This window comes from Stylophora pistillata, chromosome 10 (assembly GCF_964205215.1).
Source record: "Stylophora pistillata chromosome 10, jaStyPist1.2, whole genome shotgun sequence".
In the NCBI taxonomy this organism is placed as follows: domain Eukaryota; kingdom Metazoa; phylum Cnidaria; class Anthozoa; order Scleractinia; family Pocilloporidae; genus Stylophora; species Stylophora pistillata.
The window spans coordinates 4,762,048-4,776,589 of NC_142528.1; the positions used below are offsets into that span (position 1 = coordinate 4,762,048).

Here is a 14,542-nt window from a genome sequence, read left to right on the forward strand (position 1 = left end):
TTTTCAACTTTGGGTCTTATCGCTTTCACTCATAGAGAGCATATTGATTTTCCATGACTTTCCATGACCCACACCTAAATTTCATGACTTTCCAGGCCTGGAAAATGAAATTTTGAAATTTCATGACTTTCCAGGTTTTCCATAACCTATACAAACCCTGTCTTTTGTTACATTAATTTTTCCACAATGCATCATTGACAAGTTGCATGACAGTATGGTTTTGTGTTACATGTATGCTTAACAAAGTTATCAGCTACATGTGATAACCAGAACAATATCACTGTACACCATAAATCTAATTGAGGTACAGGACACTTTTCAATTACATCAGCAAACTCACCATAAAGAGCATCAACCAGCATCACAAATTTCTGCAGAAGTATTGCACTCAAATGCAAGTCTTCTGGACAAATATTCTCCTGATTGAGAAGCCATATACCATACACAAGAAGCATGAAGTGGTGCAGATATACCTCTGGCAGAATGCCAATTAGGCAAGGAATGCTGTAGTAGAGCGACCAATTTCGGTATTCAGTTGCTGTGAAAATAATGAACAATGTATGTCTGATATAAAAACATCAAAATTGGAAAGTAACTCAGAAATGGTTGTTTCTTTTTAGCCATGGTCTGCATATTAACATCAAATCTTGCTACTAAATTGCAGAAATTACAATTTGTGATTTTACCTTTAAAATATTTGCGATGAGTCTCAATCGATCTTGGTGTCCTAGTGATATTTATTGGCGGCTGGATGCTGCAGAGCCTCTCATCTATCAGACACAGATAGTCACCACAGTACCAGGATTGATCTTTATACTTCGATTCTAACCAAAGACTCATTAGTTGCTTGGTAACACCTAAGAGCACCCCATGCATGTAATCCAAGCAAATGCCTCTGCTGATATCAAAGGTCTTTAGGCTAGCAAACTGGCAGACACCTTTCATTCCATTCACCTGGGATAAAATAAAAGTTCAAGCATTGTAATTAAAAGTGATTCTTGCATCTACACGTATTTCATATTTTTCTTGCTTTCACATGCGGTATCAATAGCTATCGTCATGTGTTTATTTTCACATGATTTGGAAATGAAAAAGATTTTGCATCCAAACAAGGCTTACTGGTGTTAACTTAAATATGGATACGTCACATCTTGAGGGCAATAAGATACCACAGGAAACTTTTCAAAGAGAAATAAACATGGGAGTTTGAGGTAACCAAACAAAATACCCACTTGCTCTATCCAAAGTTACAGAGTTGATAAATATCCAATGCTAAATCCAAGATAAAGTTTAATCCCGGGCCAGCTCCAACTACTCCTGATCCAGTTAAAAATTAATTTCAATGTGTTTGCAAGGCCTCATGTTACTTCCAAGTATCCATGGAGGATTTAGCTGGTTAACACGCCATCCTAACTCCAATTGGGAAAACTGACCAGGGACAAATTTGGCATGGATCTAATGTTCTGAGACGTTCTTCAGAGGAAGCAAGTCAATTAAAACCAATAAAGATTTTATTCCATCCCAATGGTCAGTTGGAAAAAGAAATTACTGATAAAGATTTTATGGAATCCTATTGGCTAGCTTTGCAATTTGTTTGTTTAATTAATGAAAAAAAAAACCAACTTGGATTTTTACCATGGTGTGCTGCAGGGATGCCATGGAATAATGTTATATAAATTGCTGCATGCATTACTATTTATTACCACAATCATGAAACAAATTTTGTCAGTACATTTAGTTTTGATCACATTTCAATGGCAATTAAACTTACTGGCTTTCCTGCTGATTTACCCTGGAGGAACTCTAAACCATCAGCAATCATGCCTCTGCTGGTACGTTCAGGGCCAAAACCATTGGTGGATTCAAAGTTGAATGGAAAAACTGTTACTCTTCCCCTATGACCTTCTGTTTCATTCAATTTACAAGATTTTTCAAGAGTCATGCAGTAGCAACAGCTGCAAAAGCCATTAAATTGAACCATTTCCAAGAAGCTGCATCTGGCTGGCAAATCGAGGACTGAACCAAGAAGAAATATTTTACTTGTGGTTAAGCCTTTACCTGGAATTACAATGTCCATCCCTACAGAGATAAGTATTCCAAGTTAAATTGTTAAATTGAACATACTTCTTGTTTTACATCTATGGAAAGGATTTTTGTTATAATTGATTAAAGACATATATGTAATAAAACATACATTGTACACTATAACAATGACATGCTTTACTTTAAAAAAGAACAATAAGCATTTAAGTTATACTTCATTTCTATTTATTTATTTAAATTGATCAGTGACAAGCTTCTGTATGTCTGAATCTTAACTGTGGGCTATTTCAAGATTAATCAACACATTTTGTACATCTTCTGTTTTAGTACATCCTCCAGAGTTGATAACACATTGTTTGGCTTTCTCCCTCAAGTCCAGGTATAATATTAAAACCCAATGTTACCCCTAACAAACAACTTTTATGATGTCCATTATTACAACATGTACCTTTTGTTTCGAGAACTTCTAAAGATGCTTTGAAGGGCTTCAAAAAAGTGGACATTACTGGTTTTTTGTCACCGAACCAGAGACCACCCAATACCATGTTCTCTAAACGTCTCCTTTCAAAACAAATAAATTTTATCAATGTCTTCAAATGGGCACATCACAATGGGCAACAACACATAAGGGCTAACACTGGCTAATAGTGGAAATACGTTTTTTTGCAACAACTCACGAGGCCATTAAGGGCCACCAGAGTTTAAACTTACCCGGTAGTTTGTTATTGAGGTACTCTGTATGGGTCATGGCCATATCTCCCAACCATTATTACGATGCCATGAAACTAACCTCTTTACTTCAGCCACTCTCTAACTATGAAAGGTTGCCCAATAATCATATCAATGACTATAAAGCGACAGCCTCTCACGCATTTAATAGAACTTAATAAAGTAACAGTACACAGTTAGCCAGGTTTACCTTCCAGATCACAATAAACTAATGAAAAAAAGCCCTTCTAACAGAATATTACTATCAAGTATCAATCATTTGGTTTAAAGTGATAAATACCTTTTAATTGGAGGTAATTCATTTACTTGGAAGAACACAAGCCATATACTGGAATTTGAGGATTTGAATATGGACACACCATCAGTATTGAACTTCAAGGACAGGTTCTCCATTTGAGAAAGTGGACCATTGTTCTGGAACAATTCTCTTTATAGGTGACCATCGTAAACATCATCAATGTCCTGAGGTGATTTTTTATTGCAGTGAAAACGATATTTTATGTCTTCTTGAAATTGCTCTTCTGATGAATTATAAAGAAATAATCTTGCTCTTAATAACAACTGCCGGTGTAGCAATGAATGACATGCTAGGCTTTACTGAGTACAAATGCATGCATGTCTTTTGTGGTTTCATTTCATCCTTCGTTCAAATTTTTATACTCTCCTTTGTTACAATTTACTGAAACAACTATAGCCACCAAAGTGTGCATTTGGAATCTTCAAGTCTAACTATAGCAATTAATTACTTTGGACTAACTTAATTATGGTCAAACATTGCCATACGCAGTAACAAAGGAAAATAAAATGTAAACCATGGATAAATTAAACCACCAAAATTAAAATTAATCTACACTTCCATATCACAGATTCCAGCTGAGTTACAGGTGTTCAAACATGTCGTGCTAATTAAGAGTGAACCATGAAATCTTAGTGTTACTGTTGTTAATTACTGTTTTGATCAACAAAAAACCGGAAACATCGATATGCCACCAAAGTGTGCATTTGGAATCTTCAAGTCTAACTATAGCAATCATAATTACTTTGGAGTAACTACACTTACTTTGCATGAGTTCTTGCAGCTGACTTTCAATGGAAAGTACAACAAAATATGGCTGCTTCTTCAAATCGCTCACAACTTTATTGCATATAGAGCAGACATCAGCTGTACTCCCTAACACTCCAAAGTATTCACTACAAAATTTGCAGTAGAAGTGTTTTGTTATTGGAAGTTGCGAATCTGAAAAGTATTTTTTCAAGGCACGTAATGAGCTGACACACTTGTTTTGGGGTCCAGGAATGCAGTGCAAATTAACTAACGAGATTACATCTGAAAGACAACTTCCATTGAGATCGTGAGTGACTGCCAAAGTTAGGATCAAAAGAATGCTCTCAGACAGTTTGAGTGGGGAGCCGGGGTACACAAACGGGTCACTTTTGGTCGGATCACCATTTTGAGTACATATGCCGTCGTCAAAAATCAATTCTTCCTCGTCATCTGCAGAGTTCTCACTGTAGCTTCTGCCATCACCTTCGGATGCACTACAATCCATGTCTGGGATATCATCGCTGTTGTCCTCTGGCAAGGACATAACCTCATGACTTCGTGCTGAAGAGGAGGACACATCAGACAGATCAGAGTTAGTATTTCCATCTGCAGCGCAAGTAAATTCCTCTGAATTGTCACCATCTGAATAGTGCGCTTGGCGCTCCTCAGCGGTGTCTTCTTCATATTCATCGGTGGTAGAGCTTACTGTCTTTCCATGTCGAAAATGAGTCCTCTTCGGTTTTCCAAGGGATATAATTCTTCGATGAGCGTTGTAACGGCCTCGTTTTCTTGGCCTATAATTACCATCAAGACTTGCAAGTGGTTGATCCTCCATCTCATTCATTTGATACGACGATGTGCGGACACAGAATGTGAGTGGCGTAAGCTGGTATTGAGAATCTTCCGTCATTTTCGCGCCCACGTACAAAGCGCATGCTCTTACTTTGCAAAAAGATCCCAAGGCCCGTGGACTCGAGAGAACTAAGGACCTTGGTAAGTTAATAATTTAATATCCTCGTTTTCCAGTGCCTGATGGCACTGATCACGTGGTTGATTCACGTGACTAGACAAAGGCGGGAATTTTTTGAGCCGCCTTCCAGGCGCCGCAAGGAAGCAGTGTTTCATCAATTAAATTTCGCCCATTTTGGACAATTTTTTTCATAATGAGAGACACAAAGGCGCTTTGTCGCTTCACTGACGACCTTAACTGCGTTTTAAGGATAGTTATCTTGGCTGCGAATAAATGCTTTGCTGTACCTTAGTTCCAGAAGAATTTTGGAAGCTAGGTGGACCAGAGTTTCGCTACCTTCGGCACATTTTGAGAGCGTGAAATTTGTTATTGTTTTCATTGATATCAATACAAAGGCCATTAGATAACTAAGGACAGCACACTCTGGGGGGGGGGCCTCTGGGAAACCGCAAAACCAGAACAAAAAAACCGCCAAAACCGAAAAACCGACGAAAAAGGCAGCAAAACCGAAGACCCCATGCAAACTTGACAAAACCGCTATACATTTTCACCTTTAAAGGAGTTAAAAGAGAAAAACCGAAAACCGTATCAGAGTTTTCGTGAAAACCGAAAGCCGAATGCAAAAACACGTGAAATCCGCAAACCGCTCTGAACATCAAAACAGAAAAACCGAACTTTTTTGGCCCAAAAACAGAAAAACCGATCCAAAAGACAGTCAAAACCGTAAAACCGAAAATCCTAAAGCCCCCCTCTGTTTGCTTTTCCATGCTGCAATAGACCTTTTCGCGGTACAACCGTCATTTCGAAAACGGGGCAAACAGCTAATGCAGGAAGCACAGTGTTTGTATGAGGATTACTGGAATGTCAAAAAACGTAAATGTAATACTAAAAATCTACCCAAATGTTGAATGGTGAGGGTAATATGGAGAACCAAACATTTCTCTGTTTGAAATTGAGGGGCATATATATCTATCTAGGTAAGCTGGAAAGTGGGTAATCGTGTTTTTCATTTTCCATACATCCGTCTGTCGCCTGCGCGAAGAATATAGTGAGAAAAATTTCCAGACAAAAGTATGGAATGTTAAAAACACGATTGCACGCGTTTTGGCCCAGTAATTCTCCCAACTCTAAATAGAGAAATGCTTGCAGGGCCTCTACATTACCCTCACCACTCAAGTTTGTATAGATTTTAAACATTGGAGAAGTTTCTAAAAAATTAAAGGTGTATTTCGCGCGCTGTTTGACCCATTCATTTTCAACATGGCGGATTTTACCGCAAAAAGGTCTATCAACTGCGTGGCTGCCTGGTGCCATTATCAATCAAAGAACTAAACCATGTCGTCATGAGAAAAGTGAAATTGTTAATCTTACAATGAAAAATGTCCTTTTGTTGTCCTGCATGTAGAACACTACCTTGTTGTCTTTAAAGAAGATGACATCAAGAAGATTTTCGGAGCTGAAGAGCTAAGGAAATGTGGTGAAAGAGTAAAAGGTGCTTCATGTGAAGCTCTTTGGAAGGATTCTAATCATACTGACTGGTATCCTGCCTTTATCGTAGACATTGGAGGTGAGCTCGAGATGTATGTTCCTTGAAGAAACAACTTATTTAAATATGAATTGCATGATAGTGTTATGTAGTGCTTTCAATGAGAACTAGCAGTTGTTTCTCAATTTCCCTTCTTCTCTTGGCTTCTATTGAAAAATAATCTAATCCTGCAGATCTTGAATATTTGAAAAGTGTTCAGCTTGGTCGACAAAAACTGCAGAAGGTGCAGAAGAAAAAATTACCTGCAGCCTCCAGTACCAACAAGAAAGCTGCAGTCAGTGCAAAGAAAAGAAAGAGACCTGCAGGTAGAAATAAACTGGCAGTTTCATCAATATGGCTATGGCTATAAATATGAGTATTATTATTGATAATGGTTTAAGTCATTATTTTGCCTTGTTAGTGCAAAGCTGAACAGACAACTTGCACATAATTTAGAAATTTTAGAAAGAAAAAAGCATCATTCAAATTAAAGAGTGAAAAAATGAAGGAGTGACACAATTTAACCTAAAGAATTCTCTTTAATTTAAAAAAGGATATAGGACAGAATTAAGAAGGAATTGCTCATAATTAAGTACTGGTTTTTAATGTAAAAAAATTCATGCAATGATATTAGCATAACATAAAATTTAGCTTAATTGTTATATGCATGATTTCTTTCTTACTGTTGCTACCATATTAATCAGTTCAAAAATTACAAGATGTAGAGAGTGAATGCGAAGATGAGCAAAAAAGGAGGAAAACCCTTAACAATGATGCAAAGGCTAAAAAAGCTGCCAATGCAAAAGCTTTAAAGGAGGCACTTCTGAAGAGAAGGCTGGAACAAGCAAAGGTGTTTGACATACCTCCAAATGACAACTATGACTCAGATATTGAATGTACAAGTAGTAACAATATGCATGTAAATCAAGAGAAGGAGTACCTCTGTACAGTCAGACAAGTAATCACATACACAGGGTCCAAGGACAAAAGAAAACCAAAGGAGTCAGGAATATAACTAAACCATGCAAGTTTTCAAATATCACTATACATTTTAAAATTGTTCAACTTCATTACCCAATTATTGGTGGCCTTAACAATGCCTTGAAAGTTAGGGGTGAAAGGGGGCCATTTGACCCACTAACACCTGAAATTACCTAAATCACCCATGCATGATCGTACAAGAGCAAGACATAATCAATTCCTGCAAACTTATTGGGTATCTTACGGGTCAAATGCAAGACTGATTAAGACCCTCAGCTGGTAATTATTTAGAACTACTGGACCAATTAATGTAGCACAAATAAATGAGTTATTCCTAAAGAGGTTATAGATGGCCGAGTAGCTTTGGGCATTGGAGTTCACTCCTTGGTCAAGATTGTAACTATATAGCCAATTGTTTTGCCTAGAGGTGATTTGGGGTTCTTAATATTGTTAAAAATTTTTACTATCCTTGCCTTTGGAACATAATGGAAACTACACTGTATTGGGCCTAGAACTATCTATTACCCAACCATATGGGCCATGCACAAGGCGTTATATATAGTAAGAGAGCTAACTAATTTTATTTCATTAAGCCAGTATGTTTGAAATAATGATATGATTATTATTATCTTTTTCATTATGTAACTCAGCTCAACAGCCATTGTCTGAAAGTGAAAGGGAGAGCCAGTCACTGTCAGATATCGAATGTGTAGATGATGTAGGTGACTTTGAGCATTTTACAAGCACAACATTGAGGAAACAAGTTCCACATTCTTTCGACACATTTTGCAAGTCTAAAGAAAAAGAGAAAAAAGGTAAACTTATACTTTTGACACTATTGTGTGATATGTTGAAAGACTGAAACACACTGTGGAATGATTTTGTTGAAAGCTATAAAACCATTTATTAGGACTTAATAATAATTACTTCCTTTTAAATTACCACAATAAATACATAACACCAACACTAAACTTTTCCTAAATCAAGTTCTCAAGTGAACCCCACTAAACTGTCTTGTAGCTACTGTGACTTTCATTTGACGCACCTTGAAAGTCTAGGCGTGTAAATTTGACTGATTTATTGGAAAGAAGCGAATGTGCTTGGCTTCTGGTTGATCTTGTGAATGCAGGGAATACCCAATGCAATGTGTCAGCAAGTTTTCGGCATTCTGATAGGTTAGTCAAATTAACAATGCAAGACAACTTCAGCGCGGTTTAAGTGTGTACCCACATTTTGTGGGTCGATTATATGCACTCTATTGTTTTTCTAATCGAATATTTATTATTCACGGCACGAACAATTTCCGAAAATGTAGCTATATAGCTTGTACGATCGCAAGCGCTCTGATGTTAGGTGCCTTATATTTCTTTTGTTTCTCGTTTCATGTTCGGATGATGTTTTGATACACTGTTAAAATTAACTTTATAATTTTTTAAGTGGAAAGCCGGAACTTATATTACGCTAAAAGTGTAAGATGATGAGGCCATTTAGCCATTTCATCAAACCGCAATGCATGCGTTGCAAAAAAGTATGGAAGGTTTTGGGTTTGCGATTGAGTCCTCCAAGTCTGGTTTGAAAATTGCAAATTTTTAAGCGTCCTCTGTAAGCGAAGTTTACAACAGACTTTCAAATAGTTTTAAAATTGGCGAATAAGATATGCTACGTACACAACACCAGGTTTACGAATTTTGATAAGCAAAATAAACATTGCTCATAACTTTATTTGTTTCCTTGACAGCTTGAGCGTCTCAAACTAACAGCTGAAATATTTCAGCGTTATTGAAGCCGATACCATATTGCCCTTAATTAGGCTTGTGAAAGAAATCAAACACTGAGGTAACATCGGCGACGCACTAATGAATTGAATAAAGCGTACTACGAACGTGACCAGCCGCCTCTGGTCAACAAAATATTCCATCAAAAATACATTATTTGCCACATGCAGCCTTTAATTTAAATTTCGCTTTCCAGTTTTTCAAAGGCAAATGAAATAGCGGCAAAGAGTTATAATTTTCATAAGAAATCCGTTTTTCCGCTTTATCTCAACCAAAACTTTCATTTAAGGGCTCGTTTTAAAGCCTTTTTAAAAAACGCTTCTCAACACTAAACCAGAAATCGTTATTTTAGCGCTAGGCGTTCATTTGCAGAAAAACACAAGTGGATATTTTTGTAAACGCGAATTAAATATAAACAAAAGGATACTAATTTGATGCCACGTAATTAGCCCGCATTTTGAAAGAGAATAATAGCTTCTCCGCCCAAAAGTCGCAAGTTCTTCCTTCAACAGCCTTCTCACTTCATCGGACAAAGGCCGAACGCTTGCGAACGCCTCTCAGAAATGCAGTTTGTGAGCCCTCGTGGTAAAAATGCCAGCGGCTACCCTCATTTCAGAAAGACACACTTAACCGTCGTGAAGTTGTAATGTGTTTTTGTTTCTTCTATTGGCTAATGAAACACATTTTTCAAGGTCAAACAAAAGCGGCTCCATCACAAGTGTTCTGCATATAGCTGTGATGATGACTATGTTATGCACAGAGAGAATCCAGACAGAAAATTCCTGCGGTTGTCAGGAAAGCATTCTCTTAAGAGAAGAGAATGCAAAACTAAAAAGACAAGTAAAAGACTTGCAACTGAAAATTAGTGGTAATACTTTATCTACTCTATTTTGTATGATGGTGATGGAAATATTTTATTTTTATTTGCCTGTGTCACCTTAAGTGAGACAATTTAAAGGCCAAAAGTGTTTATTTCATTGTTTATAGAACCAAATCACTTCTCAGTCTGTTTCATATACACCCCCAATGGCCAATCAAAGAACTTACAAATGCCTATATAATTCATTCATTTACGTAACCAATCACATATCACAGTGATCGTTTTCTTGAGTGCAAGTGTTGGTATATATAAACATGCAACAACTGGGTATAGACAATGCCCCTTCCACTTTTGTTGTTCCTACAGGTTCTTCATTAGTTTTTTCATCATCACTCACCCCAATCCTGGTTTTTGCTCCACCAAACAAATATTTGTTGCAAGCTTTTGGTTGACCACTTGGGTGTCATATGTCTGTTGAGTGACCATAATATATTTTGCACCCCAATGAAAGGGGAAACAACAACAGGGTTCAGTGAAAAAAGTTTTTGTCAAGGATTAAAATATAAAGAAAATGGCTTGATGGGTAAAAACAAAGACACATTAGTCTTAGATATAGTGGGAGATCTTGTTCTTTTCAAAGTAAGATTTCTTCAATTCATTGGTCAAGCAATTAATCTAGGGGAAATCAGTTTTAGCTTGAGTGTGAGATTCAAGTTACTGGGAATCTACTGCATCTATTGATATTATAGTTGTTGGTCCTTGTTCATAACAGTGTTCTTGTTGTTTCCTAGCAATCAAATTTAGTTTGCATTATTCAATATTTCTCAGAGCAGTCTGTAAGTAAAGAAACATGAGAAACCCCTTGCTGGTTATTTCTTCAGTGCTAGCCGGAAAACACAAGGTACCTTTATGCTACCATAAAAATAGATTGATAATAATTAGTCTTGAAAATCTGCCATAATTAACGTTGATTTATTTAGTGATTGATATGCGTAGCTTCAGATAATACTTACCTAGCTATCCTAAAGATCATGTTTATACTGTTGATATAATAACCTCAGGTATTCTGAATGTATATATATCTACAACATGTACTGTAAAATACCAAAAATAAGCCCCTCCAAATATAAGTCCCTCAAACTCAAAACGCAAAAAACTGCCCACTAAGTAGCCCCTCCGTCCATAAGCTCCCAGAAGTCAAAGCACCAATGAATATTACCATTTTCCTAGCCAATTTTGAAACACAAATATCCCTCCTTTAATGAGCCCCTCCATTAGCCCCACTGAATATAAGCCCCTTAAAAACAGCCTTTTAAATATAAGCCCTAGCTGGGGCTTATTTTCGGAATTTAACTTTATATCAAAGATAGATCTAGAATTCAGCCAAGTTCTCATTACTTTCAACTGTTTTCTCTGTTTTATAGATGGAAGAGGTAGTGACTGGAAGCATGGTATATTGGTATCCCTCCCAACGGTTAAATGCATTAGCAGAAGGGAAAACCATTGGCTCTATGACATCATACCTGCTGGATGTCTTTTTCAGTAAGGAGACAATGAGTGTCTCTAACCTAAATGGAGGGGGCTATTGTGGCTATAAGCAGCTCTGTCCAAAGACAGTCCATGCTATTACAGGTATGTTTTAATTTATTAAAAACTGGATCATTGGATAATGCAATTCAAGACTTTTTATTGGCTTAGCCATCATGGTATATCAGCCAATATACCATAATCTAGAAATATGGTAAGCGTACGTGTCAGCTTAAAATTAAAAGAGAGCTAAAAATTTAATAAAATTTAACAAGTTAATTTAACATTTTTAATAAAACAATTCTTCCACTTGCCCTTGTTGGATATGAGATGATTATAGCCAACTCGGCGCTATGCGCCTCATTGGCTATCTATCATCTCATATCCAATGCGTGCTTGTGGAATAATTGTTAATTATACTTTTCAAATTAATTAAATGAGCAGCACATTAATGAGCAACACTTTTTTGAATTACTGACTGCCTTATGCTTTGCTTTTAAGATCTCGTATTAGCAACCCCTCACTTAAGTAAAAATATTTTAAATTCTTGATCAAATTTAGAGTAACACTTAATATATGGGATGATCGTTCATTGATCTGCACATTTGTGAACCTCTTCTGTGGTCAGCAATTTTTAATATTGGCAACCAATAACATCCCAAACTTTCTGCTAATTAAAAGCTGTAGTAAGCTACCACCCTATCACATGGTCACTTATAAGAACCAATTCTTGTAATTGATCAGCTCTAGTTGTGACCAATTTACAAGAACGTCATGGTCTCCCATGAATTAAAAAACTACCCACAGAAACGTTTGTCCTTCCTGATCTGTTTTGGCGATTGAGACACACGGAAGAAAATGCATGTAAGCCATTTGACTGCATGCATGTGAAAGATGATATTATTACTATATTTAATATATATCACAAACTAATTCATGATTCTAAGTATATAACTTGCTTCTCATTTGACAGCAGTTGTACAGTCCCAATTCAAGGACTCAAAAGTAGCCCTTGTGCGGAAAACGATCCAAGATAAGTGCACAGGATGCCGTCGAGGAATTTCGAAAAGGGAAGAGGAATGTTGACACTCTTTATATATATATATATATATATCTTTAGCATGCATTTACATTTTATGACCCTTAAACATGATGGCACTCTATAAAAGGAGAGGTGCCTTAGGTACCTCTCGACCATTTGTCAATCAACCGTCATGTGGTGTAGAACTCTGGGAGTCAAGTCAACTTGAGCTATAGCCTAATCCAGAGCAGTGAACTGTGGGTGCATTCCTCAAAGTTGTTTTATGTTTTCATCACAATACAAGAATTTTTGAGATTTGTATTTCCTTTCTCCAGTGGAAACTGTCTTTCTTTGTGGCAACAAATTTGAAATCTAAGTAGGTGCATGGTTCGCACATTACATCATTGCCGCCATGCTGGTGGAAGTAAACAATAGATATCTCATTAGCTCCTTTTGTTCATCCCCCAGCATTTGTTCCTTTTACCATAATTTGTTACCCCAGAGGCTCCTGAGGGCATGCACCTCTCCTTTTACAGTGCGCCTGCATGTTTAATCTTGTCCAATACACATCATTGAAGTCCATGCACCCAACAGTTTAACTTTTATGGGTGATATAGACTTATTATTTTCTTAATTGAATGCCTGCATGGTTTTATTGCTTAATGGCAATTGATGTGCTTTAATTCGAGAGAAGTTTCATGCATAATTTATATATGTAGTCAGTGTGAAACCTAGCTATAGCTATATATGAAATGTGTTTTAATGACTAGCTAAGCTTATTTTTTTATCAGAATTTGTGAAAATCACTAATTGTAAAAACACTTAATGCATGTTGATTCATTCAAACCATTACTTCTTCAACTGACCTGTAATTTACCAAATACATGTCACTTTGCATGTTGTGGTTCGATCAGTTTTATCCTGGGTTCAATTTTATTTCCTTATTATTAAGTAAACTCTTTCATTATTGCATATAGTCATATATCCAAAAACTGTATATTTATACACTATACAGTTATATTGTCTATGCACATATTAACAGGGTTTCTCAAAGCTCTGGCCCTGGTTACAGAAATAAAAAGTTTTGTGGTCTCAATTAAGGACTGTAGTTATTCTATATTGACTGCAATTGTCTTTTGCCAGCTATTATCAACTATAATACATGAATGCCTTTTGGTTGACCTGCGTGACCTGCATGACCTGCATGCATGCATGCATTTTTGGGTTCCCAGGTTCCACATATATATGTTATATATATGTTATATATATATATATATGTTACATATATGTCACATGTATATGTCACATATATGTGATATACATGCAAGAGGAGTGCCAAATTCCTACATATGCCACATTTATGTCACATATATGTGGCATATATTTGACATATATGTCAAATATAGAGCACATATATGTCACATACATATGTAACATATATATGTCACATACATGCATTTGTGGTTCCCAGGTTCCACATATATATTACATATATATGTTATATATATATGTTATATATATATATATGTTACATATATGTTACACGTATATGTCACATATATGTGATATACATGCAACAGGAGTGCCAAATTCCTACATAAGCCACATTTATGTCACATAAATGTGGCATATATTTGACATATATGTCAAATATAGAGCACATATATGTGACATACATATGTAACATATATATGTCACATATATGTAGATTTGGTTAGGGTCCACACCTCTCTGGAGCTCGCATTTGCTTTTTCAAAATATTGTTCTTGTTTATCTCGGTCCCATCAATGTCCATCCTCGAAAAAAGATACTTAGCCTCTCTAAAATCGGTTATATTGTAGATGAGCTGGGACTTCGTTTCGCTGAATTCGTCACCAAAATTGGAATGATGTCTTCTCCAATGCTGGCAAATACTTCCGAGGTTATGTCCATCATAAACTCGCCCAGCCATGGATTTTCTAGCTTTAGCCCGTTATTCAAACGTCAAATTATCTTGAAATGGATCTTTCTCAATGATCTGGTGACCATACTCCTTCAAGGTAATAAACGTTGAACGTTTGCAAATCTGGATCGATAGCAGTATTTGTCTTCTAGGATTTCTACGGC

General features: G+C 36.5%; 1 protein-coding gene and 2 pseudogenes across 3 annotated transcripts in view; 2 read left to right on the forward strand and 1 right to left on the reverse strand.

Annotated features, from left to right (window-relative positions):
* LOC111333240 (uncharacterized) overlaps nucleotides 1–7,977 on the reverse strand; it is an 11,734-nt pseudogene extending 3,757 nt beyond the window's left edge. Inside the window, exons 1-6 of the transcript XR_015992498.1 lie at nucleotides 3,763–7,977; nucleotides 3,053–3,364; nucleotides 2,492–2,604; nucleotides 1,772–2,079; nucleotides 687–954; nucleotides 341–538 (exon numbers count right to left, since the gene is read on the reverse strand). The product of XR_015992498.1 is annotated as an uncharacterized LOC111333240 (transcript). The remainder of the gene's footprint in view (nucleotides 1–340; nucleotides 539–686; nucleotides 955–1,771; nucleotides 2,080–2,491; nucleotides 2,605–3,052; nucleotides 3,365–3,762) is intronic.
* LOC111342248 (uncharacterized) overlaps nucleotides 1–14,542 on the forward strand; it is a 189,693-nt pseudogene that overhangs the window by 106,723 nt on the left and 68,428 nt on the right. The gene's annotated exons all lie outside the window — the stretch shown is intronic.
* LOC148721488 (uncharacterized) lies at nucleotides 5,689–13,532 on the forward strand. The gene is made up of 7 exons (XM_088736181.1): nucleotides 5,689–5,704; nucleotides 6,193–6,354; nucleotides 6,507–6,638; nucleotides 7,944–8,108; nucleotides 10,717–10,789; nucleotides 11,313–11,520; nucleotides 12,389–13,532. The coding sequence occupies exons 1-5, from the start codon at nucleotides 5,689–5,691 to the stop codon at nucleotides 10,740–10,742; spliced, it is 501 nt and encodes a 166-aa protein (XP_088592307.1). The 3' UTR covers nucleotides 10,743–10,789; nucleotides 11,313–11,520; nucleotides 12,389–13,532.